At 38.3% G+C, this 16,667-nt stretch overlaps 1 protein-coding gene across 1 annotated transcript in view; it reads right to left on the bottom strand.

The window, feature by feature from the left end:
- Window positions 1-13,748: 13,748 nt before the first annotated feature.
- The window catches only part of LOC132563491 (GPI ethanolamine phosphate transferase 2-like), a 41,887-nt gene continuing 38,968 nt past the window's right edge, over window positions 13,749-16,667 (bottom strand). Inside the window, exons 12-13 of the mRNA XM_060228250.1 lie at window positions 15,099-15,238; window positions 13,749-13,969 (exon numbers count right to left, since the gene is read on the bottom strand). Of these exons, the coding sequence (XP_060084233.1) occupies window positions 13,759-13,969; window positions 15,099-15,238 (351 nt within the window). The 3' untranslated portion in view covers window positions 13,749-13,758. The remainder of the gene's footprint in view (window positions 13,970-15,098; window positions 15,239-16,667) is intronic.

The following is a 16,667-nucleotide window of genomic DNA, read 5'->3' as shown; positions in this document are numbered from 1 at the left end:
TTTCATAATATGCAGGATTCGTCATTTTGTTAATGATGGAATATGATACTGAGCATATCTTAATGTATAATTAAAGTAGCAAATTAAAACCAAAACTCATTCCCTATTACCTAGAGTTTGTGCTACTGTGATAATTCATTGGTATATGTATGATATATATAGAGCGAATGTATAATGTATAATGATCGGCAGATTTACTATACGAACAGGATAACTGCTTTGTACAAAAATACTTATCAGATATTTCAACAAATAGTGTAAGACAAAGTTTATAGATCACACAAAAAGCCAACTTAACTATAGTGTTAATGTCTCAGTTTACTGTGTTTACCGAGAAAACACCGAGATTGATATTATTCAAAATTCTTCGTTACCTTCACTTTTTTACTACATTACTTTTTGCTACCTATTTCAATAATGACACAGCAAAGAGGGTTGAAACATATTCTTGAAAGAACGAGAACTATGACAGGAGATCCACTTGTTGATGTCACTCTGTAGGACACTATAAGACATTACAAATGACAGATTCTATCCACAGTACATACAAGATAAAGATAGGGTAGGAGGTATAGAGTCAGATAGAGATAAGGGAGGAGGTATAGAATCAGATAGAGGTAGAGGAGGAGGTATAGAGTTAGATAGAGATAGGGGAGGAGGTATAGAGTCAGATAGAGGTAGGGGAGGAGGGATCAAGTAAGATGGAGATAGAGGAGGAAGTATAGAACCAAAACAATAACGGAACAGATATAGAATCAGATAGAGATAGGGCAGGTGACGTAGAGTCAGATAGAGAGAGGGATGGTATCAAGTAAGATATGGACTGAGGAACCTTGAAATCAGATAGAGATAAGTGAGAAGGTACAGAGTCACGTAGACATAAAGTTTGAGGTTTAGAGTCAAATAGGAGTAAGGAAAGAGGTTTATGGTCTGGTAGAGCTAATGGAGGAGGTATAGAATCTAATAGAGATAAAGGAATTAAGTGTTGGGTCAGATAGAGGTAGGGGAGGAGATATGGTCAGATAGAGATAAGTGAGAAGGTATAGAGTCAGATAGAGGTAGGGAATGAGGTATAGAGTCAGATAGAGGTAGGGAATGAGGTGTAGAGTCAGATAGAGATAGGGTAGGAGGTATAGTGGAGGAGAAATCAAGTAAGATAGAGATAGAGATAGAGGAGAAGGTATACAGTTCCATAAAATATTGGAGCAGGTAAATCAGAAACATGTTGGTGAAGTGGTTCAAAGTCAGATAGGGGAGAAGGGATCAAGTTAGATTGAGATAGGGAATATGTCTTAGAGTCAGATAGAAAGAGGTAACGTATAAAGTCAGATAGGGAATGATTAGCCTTGAAATCAGATAGAGACAGGTGAAAAGGTATAGAGTCACGTAGACATAAAGTTTGAGGTTTAAAGTCAGACATGAGTAAGGAAGGAGGTATATGTTGTGATAGAGATAATAGAGGAGGTATAGAGTCTAATAGAGATAAGGGAATTAAGTGTTGGGTCAGAGAGAGGTAGGGGAGGAGATATAGTCAGATAGAGATAGGACAGGTGGCTTAAAATCAGAAAGAGAGAGAAATGGTATAAAGTTAGAAAGAGAATGAGGAGGCTCGGAGTCAGATAGAGATATGCGTGAAGATATAGTGTCAGATAGATATAGGGTAGAAGGTTTATAGTCAAAGATAGCTAGGTAAAGAGTCGTATATAGATTAGGGAGGATGTATAGAGTGGGACAGAGATAGGATAGGAGGAATAGAGTCAGATAGAGATAGGGGAGGAGGTATTGAGTCAGATAGAGGTAGGGAATGAGGTATAGAGTCAGATTCAGATAGAGTAAGAGGTATAGAGTCCGATAGAGATAGGGAAGGAGGTATAGAGTCAGATAGACGTAGTTCAGGAGGGATCAAGTCAGATAGAGAAAGGGAAGGTATGACGTGAGATAAGGACAGAGGAGCCTTGAAATCAGATAGAGATAAGTGAGAAGGTACAGAGTCACGTAGACATAAAGTTTGAGGTTTAGAGTCAAATAGGAGTAAGGAAAGAGGTTTATGGTCTGGTAGAGCTAATGGAGGAGGTATAGAATCTAATAGAGATAAAGGAATTAAGTGTTGGGTCAGATAGAGGTAGGGGAGGAGATATAGTCAGATAGAGTTAGGGGAGGAGGTATAGAGTCTAATAGAGATAAGGGAGGAGGTATATTGTCAGATAGAGATAAGGGAGGAGTTATAGAGTCATACAGAGGTAGGGGAGGAGTTATAGAGTCATACAGAGGTAGGGGAGGAATATAGAGTCAGATAGAGGTAGGGAAGGATGTATAGTGTCAGACAGAGATAAGGGAGGAGTTATTGTGTTATATAGAGGTAGGGGAGGAATATAGAATCAGATAGAGGTATGGAAGGAGATATACTCAGATAGAGATAGGGTTGGAAGCTTAGTGTCAGATAGACAGAGGGAATTTATAACGTTAAATAGATATAGAGGAGGCTGGGAGTCAGATGGAGATAAGTGAGAAAATATAAAGTCACATAGAGATAGGGTAGGAGATTTAGAGTCAGAGAGAGGTAGGGGAGGTGATAAGGTGTTTAATAAAAAATAGGGAGGAGGTATAGAGTGGTAGAGTTAAGGTAAGAGGTAGAGAGTCAAACAGAGGTAAGGGAGAAAGCTTGGAGTCATATAAGAATAAGGGATGAGGTATATAATCAGATAGATGTAGGGGAGGAGGTATAGAATCATATATAAAGTATAGACTCTATACCTCCTCCCCTACCTCTATCTGACTATACCTCCTCCCCTACCTCTATCTGGCTCTATACCACCCCTACCTCTGTTTTACTTGATCCCTCCTGCCCTACTCTATAGCTAATTCCCTATCTCTCTCTGACTCTATACCTCCTCCCCTTGCTCTATCTGACTTTATTCCTTCTCCCCCCTCCCTATCTTTATCCTGCTCTATCTGACTTTATTCCTTCTCCCCTATCTTTATCCTCCTCTATATTTCCTCTCTTTTCTCTATTAGACTCTATATCTCCTTGCCTATTCTTATCTGACTCCAAGCTTCTTTGTCTGACTGTATACCTCCTATCCTATCTCTGTCCCACTCTATACCTCCTCCCCTATCTCTATTTGATATCACCCCCTATCTCTATCCTCCCCTACCTCTCTATCAGACGCTACACCTCCTCCCCTACATCTATCTGCCTTTATACCCCATCCTCTATGTTTATCTGACTCTAAACCTCCTACCCTATCTCTATTTGACTCTATATATCTTCTCACTTATCTCTATCTGACGCCGATCCTCCTCTATCGCTAACTTTATACCTTCCCTCTCTCTATCTGTCTCTAAACCTCCTGCTCTATCTCTCTCTGACTATATCTCCTCCCCTACCTCTATCTGATCCAACGCTACCTTCTCGTATCTCTATTAGACTATATACCTCCTCCCCTCTCCTACCTCGATCTGACTCAAAACTCCCCCTCTATCATATCTGACACGATCTCAACTCCCCTGTCCTAACTGACTCTATACCTCCTCTCCTATCTTTATCTGCCTTTATACTTTCTTCACTATCTCTATCTGACCCCATACCTCCTCCCCTACCTCTATCTGACTCCATACCTCCTCCCCTACCTCTAGCTGACTCTATACCTCCTCCTTTATCCTATTTGACTTTTTTGGATTGTATACCTACTTCTAAACACCTTAGACTACATAGGGAATCAATACAGTGATGATGGGCGTCAGGTTATAGAGAATCCAACACATTACTTAACTATACACAAGCCAAGTAACTAAGACATAAATGTTTCCGCATGCAAAATGCGTAATATGATAATAGATTAACAGTGAACGTCACCCCGTGATATAAAATGTGTGTTGCGGTAGTCAATAGATACACAGCACAAGGTGAACGTCACCCCGTGATATAAATCCACACTGAGAGCTAGGAGTACGATATTTTGTATATCATATTTTTCAATATGCTTGATTCATTCATGAATCATAAATGATACAAATAGTATCGATTACCTTTTCTTGTTAAGGCTCACAATCTTGTTTAAGGGAGATCCGCGACAAAAGATCCACCATCTTGAATTCGCTCTGTAGTAAACGTTACACAATTACAACGAAACTATACATGAAGGTCCGATACAATTCACTTCCTGTACGAGATCTTGAACTGTCGTGGTTTAAATGTAAAATGTAAATGGGCTTTGTAGGCCACATATACTTTATTCTAACTCACATTTCCACTGCAGATCACAATATAAACACTACCAGAAAAAAAATGGTTATTGGTAAACAAATGAATCAATTAGTGTAAGATAAAAAATCTCGTAATGGTTAATAATTTTACTGGTTAATTGTAGAGAATGTTTAATCTAGATCTCGATCCGCAAAGTATAGTTATCTTGTTATCAGTCTTGAAACGCATACATGCGTTATCGGGTATATTACTTGCCCAAACAATTATTCACCTCCGAGTCTGATGGGCCGAATTCAGTTATCGTTCATACATGTATTATGACCCCTTTTATTAAAAAACGATGTTTCATATCATATGATATTGCCACCGATTCTTGAATGCGGATTTTTTTTATATTATTATTTAAACAATTTGATGGTTTCGAGTTTATATTATCATAAAAATAATCGAGTTTCCTGTCAACAACATCTTCGTCGACTTTGGAGGTAAGATCTTCCGACAGACTATTGCATACCTATGGGAACCAACTACGCCCCTCTGTTGGCTGACTTGTTTTTGTTTTAATATGAGGCTAAATTTGTTGAAATGCTTATCAAAATAGGACACAAAGACTTGAATTTAATTTCACTTTCAGATATATTGAAGACGTCTTGTCTTTAAAGAACAAGAAAGTTTTTGACCACGTCCGTTGTGTGTATACACCAGAATCGTAAATCATAGAAAAGACAGACTCTTCTACATCAGCCGCTTATCTAGAATTTTCCCACTACGAAACCAACATGGACAACTTTCCATCAAGCTGTTTACTAAACGTAATGATTTCAGTTTGCCGGTTGAGAATTTTCAATTTCTAGATAACAACATCCCTTCTTTTCCAATCTATGGTATGTGCTATCGCAGTTGATTCGATATTCTAGAGCCTGTTACCATTAACTGGCTAAAAATCATAACACAGGGTTTGAAGAGATACAAGTTGATGGAAAGTATGAGGAAGTTTTACTACCATCATGGTGATCTCATCGAGAAATATTCGATTTCTTTGTGTGATATGAAGCTGGACGTGTTTGGTGCTCGTTAGTTTGGTGTTGGTTCCGTTGTGTGATATGAAGCTGGACGTGTTTGGTGTTCGTTAGTTTGGTGTTGGTTCCGTTGTGTGATATGAAGCTGGACGTGTTAGATGCTCGTTAATTTGTCGTTTGGTTCCGTTGTATGTTATGAAGATCGTCGTGTTTGATGCTCGTTAATTTGCCTGTTGGTTCCGTTGTGTGATATGAAGCTGGACGTGTTTGAAGCTCGTTAATTTGCCTGTTGGTTCCGTTGTGTGATATGAAGCTGGACGTGTTTGAAGCTCGTTAATTTGCCTGTTGGTTCCGTTGTGTGATATGAAGCTGGACGTGTTTGGTGCTCGTTAGTTTGGTGATGGTTCCGTTGTTGTATACCTTGTTCTTATTTGAGAATGTGACATTACTTACTTGGATTTACCAAGGTTTACTAGACGGGTGTAATTCTGTCATTTGTTCATATTTTACCGTATTTTTGTTTATTTGAGTTTGGATTATGATTATGTTGACATTTGGTATTTTCTTTCGTAGCACACAACACATTTCAGGGTCATGTAATCATGACTACCTATGGCATTGGCTTACATGAGCAGGGAACTGTGGTAGAAAGTAATTTATTACTCACACTCATGACTGAAGACAAAAATGACAGGAGAGTAACCATACCTACATCTATAACAAGGTTGTACGGTACTATATAGACGTCGGAGAGTAACCATACCTACATCTATAACAAGGTTGTACGGTACTATATAGACGTCGGAGAGTAACCATACCTACATCTATAACAGTGTTGTACGGTACTATATAGACATTGGAGAGTAACCATACCTACATCTATAACAAGGTTGTACGGTACTATATAGACGTTGGTGAGTAACCATACCTACATCTATAGCAATATTGTACGGTACTATATAGACGTCGGAGAGTAACCATACCTACATCTATAACAAGGTTGTACGTACTATATAGACGTCGGAGAGTAACCATACCTACATCTATAACAAGGTTGTACGGTACTATATAGACGTCGGAGAGTAACCATACCTACATCTATAACAAGGTTGTACGGTACTATATAGACATTGGAGAGTAACCATACCTACATCTATAACAAGGTTGTACGGTACTATATAGACGTCGGAGAGTAACCATACCTACATCTATAACAAGGTTGTACGTACTATATAGACATTGGAGAGTAACCATACCTACATCTATAACAAGGTTGTACGGTACTATATAGACATTGGAGAGTAACCATACCTACATCTATAACAATGTTGTACGGTACTATATAGACGTCGGAGAGTAACCATACCTACATCTATAACAAGGTTGTACGTACTATATAGACATTGGAGAGTAACCATACCTACATCTATAACAAGGTTGTACGGTACTATATAGACATTGGAGAGTAACCATACCTACATCTATAACAAGGTTGTACGGTACTATATAGACGTCGGAGAGTAACCATACCTACATCTATAACAAGGTTGTACGTACTATATAGACATTGGAGAGTAACCATACCTACATCTATAACAAGGTTGTACGGTACTATATAGACGTCGGAGAGTAACCATACCTACATCTATAACAAGGTTGTACGGTACTATATAGACGTTGGAGAGTAACCATACATGCATTACTTCATCCCGATATTTTATCGCATCGGACAAAATCTTCCATACCTCAGGTGAGGTAAATACATCTTGCCGGGGTAATATAGTCTGCATGCACCGTTGTAAATTTGATAGATTAAGAAACGTTTCTGATAGTGTGAAAGACGTTACTGCTGATGTGAGATACGTGACTGATTATGTGAGAGACGTGACTTATTGTGTGAGAGACATGACTGATAGTGTGAGAGACGTTACTGCTGATGTGAGAGACGTGACTGATTGTGTGAGAGACGTGATTGATTGTGTGAGAGACGTGACTGATTGTGTGAGAGACGTGACTGATTGTGTGAGAGACGTTACGGAGTGTGTGAGAGACATGACTGATAGTGTGAGAGACGTTACTGCTGATGTGAGATACGTGACTGATTGAGGAGAGACGTGATTGATTGTGTGAGAGACGTGACTGATTGTGTGAGAGACGTGACTGATTGTGTGAGAGACGTTACGGAGTGTGTGAGAGACATGACTGATAGTGTGAGAGACGTTACTGCTGATGTGAGATACGTGACTGATTGAGGAGAGACGTGACTGATTGTGTGAGAGACGTTACTGATTGTGTGAGAGACGTTATTGATAGTGTGAGAGACGTTACTGCTGATATGAGAGACGTAACTGATAGTGTGAGAGACGTGACTGATTGTGTGAGAGACGTTACTGATTTTGTAAGAGACGTGACTGATTGTGTGAGAGACATGACTGATAGTGTGAGAGACGTTACTGCTGATGTGAGAGAGGTGACTGATTGTGTGAGAGACGTGATTGATTGTGTGAAAGGCGTGACTGATTGTGTGGGAGACGTGACTGATTGTGTGAGAGACGTTACTGAGTGTGTGAGAGACATGACTGATAGTGTGAGAAACGTTACTGCTGATGTGAGATACGTGACTGATTGAGGAGAGACGTGACTGATAGTGTGAGAGACGTGACTGATTGTGTGAGAGACGTGACTGATTGTGTGAGAGACGTTACTGATTGTGTGAGAGACCTGACTGATTGTGTGAGAGACGTTACTGCTGATGTGAGAGACGTGACTGATAGTGTGAGAGACGTGACTGATTTTGAGAGACGTTACTGATTGTGTGAGAGAAATGACTGATAGTGTGAGAAACGTTACTGCTGATATGAGAGACGTGACTAATTGTGTGAGAGACGTGACTGATTGTGTGAGAGACGTGACAGATTGTGTGAGAAACGTTACTGATTGTGTGAGAGACGTTACTGATTGTGTGAGAGACGTAACTAACAGTGTGAGAGACGTGACTGATTGTGTGAGAGACGTAACTAATAGTGTGAGAGACGTGACAGATTGTGTGAGAACGTTACTGAGAGTGCGAGAGACATGACTGATAGTGTGAGAGACGTGACTGATTGTGTGAGAGACGTGACTGATTGTGTGAGAGACGTTACTGAGTGTGTGAGAGACATGACTGATTGTGTGAGAGAAGTTACTGCTGATGTGAGATACGTGACTGATTGAGGAGAAACGTGACTGATAGTGTGAGAGACGTGACTGATTGTGTGGGAAACGTGACTGATTGTGTGAGAGACGTGACTGATTGTGTGAGAGACGTTACTGATTGTGTGAGAGACGTTACTGATTGTGTGAGAGACGTGACTGATTGTGTGAGAGACGTTACTGATTGTGTGAGAGACATGACTGATAGTGTGAGAGACGTTACTGCTGATGTGAGAGACGTGACTGATTGTGTGAGAGACGTGACTGATTGTGTATGAGACGTGACAGATTGTGTGAGAGACGTTACTGATTGTGTGAGAGACGTTACTGATTGTGTGAGAGACGTAACTAACAGTGTGAGAGACGTGACAGATTGTGTGAGAACGTTACTGATAGTGCGAGAGACATGACTGATAGTGTGAGAGACGTGACTGATTGTGTGAGAGACGTTACTGCTGATGTGAGAGACGTGACTGATTGTGTGAGAGACGTGACTGATTGTGTGAGAGACGTGACAGATTGTGTGAGAAACGTTACTGATTGTGTGAGAGACGTTACTGATTGTGTGAGAGACGTAACTAACAGTGTGAGAGACGTGACAGATTGTGTGAGAGACGTAACTAATAGTGTGAGAGACGTGACAGATTGTGTGAGAACGTTACTGATAGTGCGAGAGACATGACTGATAGTGTGAGAGACGTGACTGATTGTGTGAGAGACGTGACTGATTGTGTATGAGACGTGACAGATTGTGTGAGAAACGTTACTGATTGTGTGAGAGACGTTACTGATTGTGTGAGAGACGTAACTAACAGTGTGAGAGACGTGGCAGATTGTGTGAGAACTTTACTGATAGTGCGAGAGACATGACTGATAGTGTGAGAGACGTGACTGATTGTGTGAGAGACGTTACTGCTGATGTGAGAGACGTGACTGATTGTGAGAGAGACGTGACTGATTGTGTGAGAGACGTGACAGATTGTGTGAGAAACGTTACTGATTGTGTGAGAGACGTTACTGATTGTGTGAGAGACGTAACTAACAGTGTGAGAGACGTGACAGATTGTGTGAGAGACGTAACTAATAGTGTGAGAGACGTGACAGATTGTGTGAGAACGTTACTGATAGTGCGAGAGACATGACTGATAGTGTGAGAGACGTGACTGATTGTGTGAGAGACGTGACTGATTGTGTGAGAGACGTGACTGATTGTGTGAGAGACGTGACTGATAGTGTGAGAGACGTGACTGATTGTGTGAGAGACGTGACTGATTGTGTGAGAGACGTAACTAATAGTGTGAGAGACGTGACAGATTGTGTGAGAACGTTACTGATACTGCGAGAGACATGACTGATAGTGTGAGAGACGTGACTGATTGTGTGAGAGACGTGACTGATATTGTGAGAGACGTTACTGATAGTGTGAGAGACGTTGCAGATTGTGTGAGAAACGTTGCAGATTGTGTGAGAGACGTTGCAGATTGTGTGAGAGACGTTGCAGATTATGTGAGAGACGTGACTGATTGATATTGACAGTTTAAGATCCTGTCTGCCGTGAATCTCCGTCTCGGGTAGAGATTTCTCTGTCCTACTCTCAAGCTAGGGAAAGTTCCTATTAGTCTTCTTCAGTCTTTCCATCCTTTCTCTCCCTGTGGAAGAAGCTCCGAAGTAAGAGCATACAGGAAATTACTCATTCTGAAATAATAAACATTTTTAAAAATTTATATAAACAGAAAAAAAAGTTTGATTTGTAATTTTACGATTTAGAACTACAGATTAGTATATAGGATAAGAGTTGTTCAAACTGCTTGAGATTTGTGTCACTTCAAACAACGAAATAAAACCAAGAAAAAATCTTATTCTTTTACCTGAGCTGAGTGTACTTTGTGTGGTGTTAGTTTCGACAGAATGCAAGTAGAATCGATAAAATCACTGAAATATAGATATGAAAAATACAGATGCAGAAAACTGAAAACTGGGACCCGCACCCCCCTTCCCCCGACCTTGCCTACGCCAGTGGGTGGATGGACGATCCGTTATGTGCGTGCTATACAACTATATATATTTTTTGTTCAAGGCAGGATCCGATATGCAATGTGGGTTAATGGGAAAGGTCCTCTTTCCTTATCTGACTCTTTACCTCATCCTTTCATATATTTGGTCACATCTTGTTAAATATTAAAAGGACATCAGATACGACTAGCCACTTACTTCAAAGGCTTTTGTCCTGCCAACAATAACTGCATTATTATATCTGGAAAACCGAACATCCATTTTTTCTATTCACTACCGCTGTCTGCTTCAGCTGGAGAAAAGATCGTCACATACGGTAAATGGTATTTACGTACAAGCTTCAGGTCGGCTTCGGTAAAAGGTGGAAGAAATTATTTTCTCTATCCCGTTATTATACTGTGTGTAGAGTCCAAATATTATCAAATGCGTTATATGTATCGATTGGTTTTAATTTTGTTATAATCACGTTTTGTTCTTAAATATTGTGAATAGTTCTGATCTCATTACATTTACTGACTGCAGTAAAAATTTGATTTATATTTAAACATCACATTTTTATCGTTTTAAACTAAGAATGTTGAAAAAACTTCAAAGTTATCACATTACATTGGTGAAAATTGAAAAAAATTAAATCTAACATTTCCCCTCTTAACATTCAGTGAACATTTTCGGACTGTCTCGTGTTTTGGTTATCTATTGTATATTTTGTATGTAGAACTGTTTTGAGGATTTTCCAGTGGTTCATCACAATATACAGCCGTATATATGTATATCGTCTACAGAACTCATTCCTTTTTACCGTCACCGTTCGATATTAGGTCATCAAAAGTTTCAGACATAATAGTATCCTACACGGTGTATATGGTTTAGATCGCTGGTGTGTATCAGGTACACGGTATCAACTCTGCGTCCGTCTATGCATGATTGTAACACGATACTAGTATTGACTCTTTCAGTTTGTTCTAAATAGAAGTTGGAATCCCCTGTTAGTCTGGAACAATAACAACGGGTTAAGGACACATTTAAAGTTCTAAATTTGGACATTTTGTCTAAACTTTTTTACTGAGTAAATTGTGTAAGAATTGTCAAATATTTTAACAATATATATATAATGAATCTTTATCATGTTTATGCTATATCCTGCTAATATCTACACAACATAACATATTCAGTCAGTAGTTTATTTACAAGTATGCCTCAGTCTGTTTTACAAAAAGGTTTAGTAATCTTTCCTTTTCTCCAAAGCATTACTTGAATACGAAGAAAATAATGTTTTCTTTCTGAATTGGAATATATTTAAGAGTATTTAATACTTAAAGTAAGTTTTTTTGAAATGATAAGTTTTTCCCTACAGCTCTTTTGATATAACTGCTGACTCATAATTTAAACAATATGAAATTCTCGATATAGGTCTCGTAAGAATAAAGATGAAAGACTCTTTGTTTCAAGTAAAAGGACATAATTTATCGCACTAAATTCAATATTTGTCAATAGAAGCGGTATTTTTTCCGAATCATCATTGTTTTTTGTAGTGATTCAATCTATACACGGAAAATACATTATTATGCAAATCCAAACAGTATGTATTACATAAGTATCTATATATACACTGCCAGTTAGGTTACGATATAAATAGGTTTGTTGTAGTGAGTGTCCGTCTTCAGTGAGAGGGCTGAAATCACATCAGGTAAGTCAAAGTATCATCAATATTAGGAAAGCATATCATAGAACGTTAAAAATATTTACATCTCAGTCAACAGAACAGAAGAACCATTTGTTCTCTGTGGAATGAAATGTTAAACAAATTTATGCTCAGAATTTGAGACAAAATATCTCAGTATGGTTTAACTAGCACCTCTAAATGCAAACCTATGTTATTTTCGTGTTCTTAAAGAGCATGTTAATAATGAAATTCCTTGTTTGTATTCACTCTCAGATATTTAAAGGAAACTCATTTACTAACACTTTTTTTTATATCACGTGACCTCATTATTTTTTTTATTTAAAAATTGGATGCCTTGTGAGCTGTTATGTTAATTTCTGGCATGAAGTTTGTTGGATATTGTTTTGACTCCTATGGTGAATTAACGTTATCAATGTTCTGGTCAAGGTTGTCAACATTTAAATCATAACACATATCATAAGTTTTGTAGGAATGAGTTTGCCCAAATTGTTATGGAGTGTTCTTAGGTGAAAGAAAACTATATTTGTATTAACAATTGGTTTTGGCTCCATGGGTCAGGAGGGGCATGCCCCCGTAGGGGAAATAGAGCAACTCCTTGAAAATCCCACTTCTCCTGTAGGGGTGATCAGATTATGTCGAAATATGCTCTCAAGTGCCCTCACTCTAAATTTCCCTACCCCAGACATATTTTTTCTTATTTTTTTGTTTATATGATTGAATCAGGGTGATTAGAAAAATAATTGGTGAAAAAAGTGAATAAGTAAAACAAGAGGCCCATGGTCCTTAACCGTCATCTGGCTATATAAATACATACATATGAAAGCCCCATCCACCCCCAAGTCCCTCAGGGTCAAATCAATTTCCTGAATTTAAGAAATAATTCTCCACTCTCAATGACCTTTCAGACAAAATTCTGTTTAAATCTATGTAAGCATTGAAAGATACAATAATTTGAAGCAAAATATTGACTACCTTTCCAATTGAGGCTCTGCCTGCCCCCAGGTTCCTGCAGGTTAAATCAACTTTCTGAATTTAAGAAATGATTCCCCACTTAAAATGATGTTTCAGACCAAAGTTGATTGAAATCCATCCAAGCATTAAGAAAGAGTAGCATTTTGAAGCAAAATATTGACTTACTTTTCAATTGTGGCCCCACCCACCTCCAGGTCCTTTGGGGTCAAATTAACTTCCTAAATTTAAGAAATTATTCTCCACTCTCAAAGATGTTATAGACCAAATTTGGTTTAACTTTACCTAGGCATTCAAATGGTGTTGCGCTTGGAAGCAGATTAATGTCTTATTTCCCAATTACTTTTGTTTTTCTGTTTATTATTCAAACCAATTGTTTATTTACTTTTTTTCTTGTTTTTTTGTTGTTTACAATTAAAGGGTAGCAATAACTAATAAAACATTTCACGACACAAACACCTATTGCAATGTTAATAATTTCATTATCATACTTGCAATATTTCTTTTAATTTTATATCATAACCAGCACCTTAATCCTAGACTAATGAAGAAGAACCCATTGATCCTTGAACTTGGTACCATGCTATATATATATATATTGAACTATGAACTTTTCTTCAGACTGTGGAATTCAAGCCAATCAACAAAAACAACAAAGATGTCCTTGTCAGGTTTTAACTTTCAAATTTTACTAAACATAAACACACTATAGAAAGTACAGCTATTAAGAGTGTGAGGACTCCCTCATACAAGAGTTTTGGTGAGAATACTGTCCACACAAACAGATGGTGTCGCTGTAGTGTCACAAGTGTTGAGTATACAGCTAAGGGCAGAGCGCGAGTCCAGCACAGAGTTCTACACATCCCTTCGACTGTTGTCTTCAACCTGAAATTATCATCAAAGATTCACTGAACCATGTCATCAATACTGAGTTATCAAAAGATGTCAACACTGAAAAACAGGTTTTTTAACAAAGTAACAAGAGTAGTGTATAGCCATAAACTTCTCCTGCTAAAATGAATACAAATATAGAAACGTTAATAATATGGAGTCAAAATACTATGAGAGAAAACAATGTGGTGACAAATCAAAGCATACCAAGTTGTTAAGAAGTGAGCATATTGAAAAGCTGAAAACAAACAATGGGCACCAACTCTTTGGGATATTGTTGAATCACAATGCTGTTCATGGAAACAAATCCCTGTGTTTTGGTTTTTAACCTACCAAGAAACACTGAGAGAGTCTATAGACAAGGTGAAATATCAGATCTGAAAGAATAAAGAACAGGTTAAAAGTGAAGGTGGAGATTCCTATGCATTATCAAATTGCCAAAAAAAACTTGAAAGGTGAAAAATCCTCAGTAAAGTATTGAAAATAACTGTCGGTAAAGAAAACACAATTGCATTCCATAGTTATAAAGTTATAGGTTTGTAAGAGAATGGTTTAAAAGTGACAGAGTTGATCTAAAAACAAGATCAACATCATAAAAACAACAAGGGGCAGAAAGTCTTTCAAACACAGTCGAATCAAACTGCTGTTCAGGAAAATACAACATCATAAAATGGGTGATTAAGCCTACTATGTAGGGAAGAAATTGGTTAAAACCTGACAGAGGTTACATAGTGAAAAAACCAAGAAGCAGTAACTCTTATAAACAAAAGTCTCCAGATAAAAAAATTACAAAAGACAGTAGGACAGATGAACTAGAGTATGTAAGCATGGACAAAATCATACAATAACATATCAAATCTCATGTTTTAGACATCCACAGGGACAAAATGATCAGGGATTCCCCACCCTCTGGTCTTCTTCCTCTAGCATCACCTATATCTAACAAAAGCAATATATTCCTGGGTCATCTTATGATATTCCCATCCTTCCAATAACATTGCTGTGTTTTGTTGACATTTTACTCCCAAAAATTAACCTCCATTCATTCTCCACATCCAATCAAATAATTAAATGTCTCTCCCCCCTCCCCTCCCTCTTACTGTCCTGTGTGTTCACTAGTTACCTGGAATGTATAGTGTGGCTCTCCACTGAGGTCGTCAGACATTTAACCAGACTGACCAGCCAGAACAATGGACCTCCGTAGGTGGACAAAGTCATGAGACAAGCTATAATGACAGACAAAATATAGCATGTACTGAAATTCTCAAAACACAGTAAACAATATCATCTTAAAGTTCCTGACATCACCAAAACCAGTTACATCACATATCACCAAAACCACTTACATCACACCACAACCACTTACATCACAACAACACTACTTACATCACACCAAAACCACTTACAGCACACATCACCAAAACCACTTACATCACACCACAACCACTTACATCACAACAAAACTACTTACATCACACCAAAACCTATTACATCACACAAAAACCACTCACATCACACCAAAACTACTTACATCACACCAAGACCACTTAAATCACGCAAAAACTACTTACATCACACCAAGACCTCTTACATCACACAAAAACCACTCACATCATACCAAAACCACTTACATCACACCAAGACCACTTACAGCACACATCACCAAAACCACTTACATCACACCAAGATCTCTTACATCACACAAAAACCACTCACATCACACCAAAACAACTTACATCACACCAAAACCTCCTACATCACACCAAAACCACTCACATCACACCAAAACAACTTACATCACACCAAGACCACTTACATCACAACAAAATTACTTACATCACATAAAAACCTCTTACATCACACAAAAACCACTCACATCACACCAAAACAACTTACATCACACCAAGACCACTTACATCACACATCACCAAAACCAGTTACATCACACAACACCAAAACCACTTACATCAAACATCACCAAAAACCACTTACATCACACCAAGACCACTTACATCACACCAAAACTACTTACATCACACCAAGACCTTTTACATCACACAAAATCCACTCACATCACACCAAAACCACTTACAGCACACATCACCAAAACCACTTACATCACACCAAAATCACTTAACTCACACCAAAATCACTTACATCACACCAAAACCACTTACATCACACATCACCAAAACTATTTACATCACACCAAAACCACTTACATCACACCAAAACCTCTTACATCACACAAAAACCACTCACATCACACCAAAACAACTTACATCACACCAAAACCACTTACATCACACCAAAACCTCTTACATCACACCAAAACCTCTTACATCACACAAAAACCACTCACATCACACCAAAACAACTTACATCACACCAAAACCACTTACATCACACATTTTACACAAAATCCACTCACAACCAACCACTTACATCACACATCACCAAAACCACTTACATCACACCAAAACCACTTATATCACACATCACCAAAACCACTTACATCACACCAAAACCACTTACATCACACCAAAACCTCTTACATCACACAACACCAAAACCAGTTACATCACACAACACCAAAACCACTTACATCACACCAAGACCGCTTACATCACACCAAAACCATTTACATCACACCAAGACCACTCACAGCACACATCACCAAAACCACTTACAT

This window comes from Ylistrum balloti, unplaced genomic scaffold, assembly GCF_031769215.1.
Source record: "Ylistrum balloti isolate Yb309-2 unplaced genomic scaffold, AGI_CSIRO_Ybal_v1 Utg371748, whole genome shotgun sequence".
NCBI classification, from domain to species: domain Eukaryota; kingdom Metazoa; phylum Mollusca; class Bivalvia; order Pectinida; family Pectinidae; genus Ylistrum; species Ylistrum balloti.
This window is presented reverse-complemented; position numbering and strand designations above follow the sequence as displayed.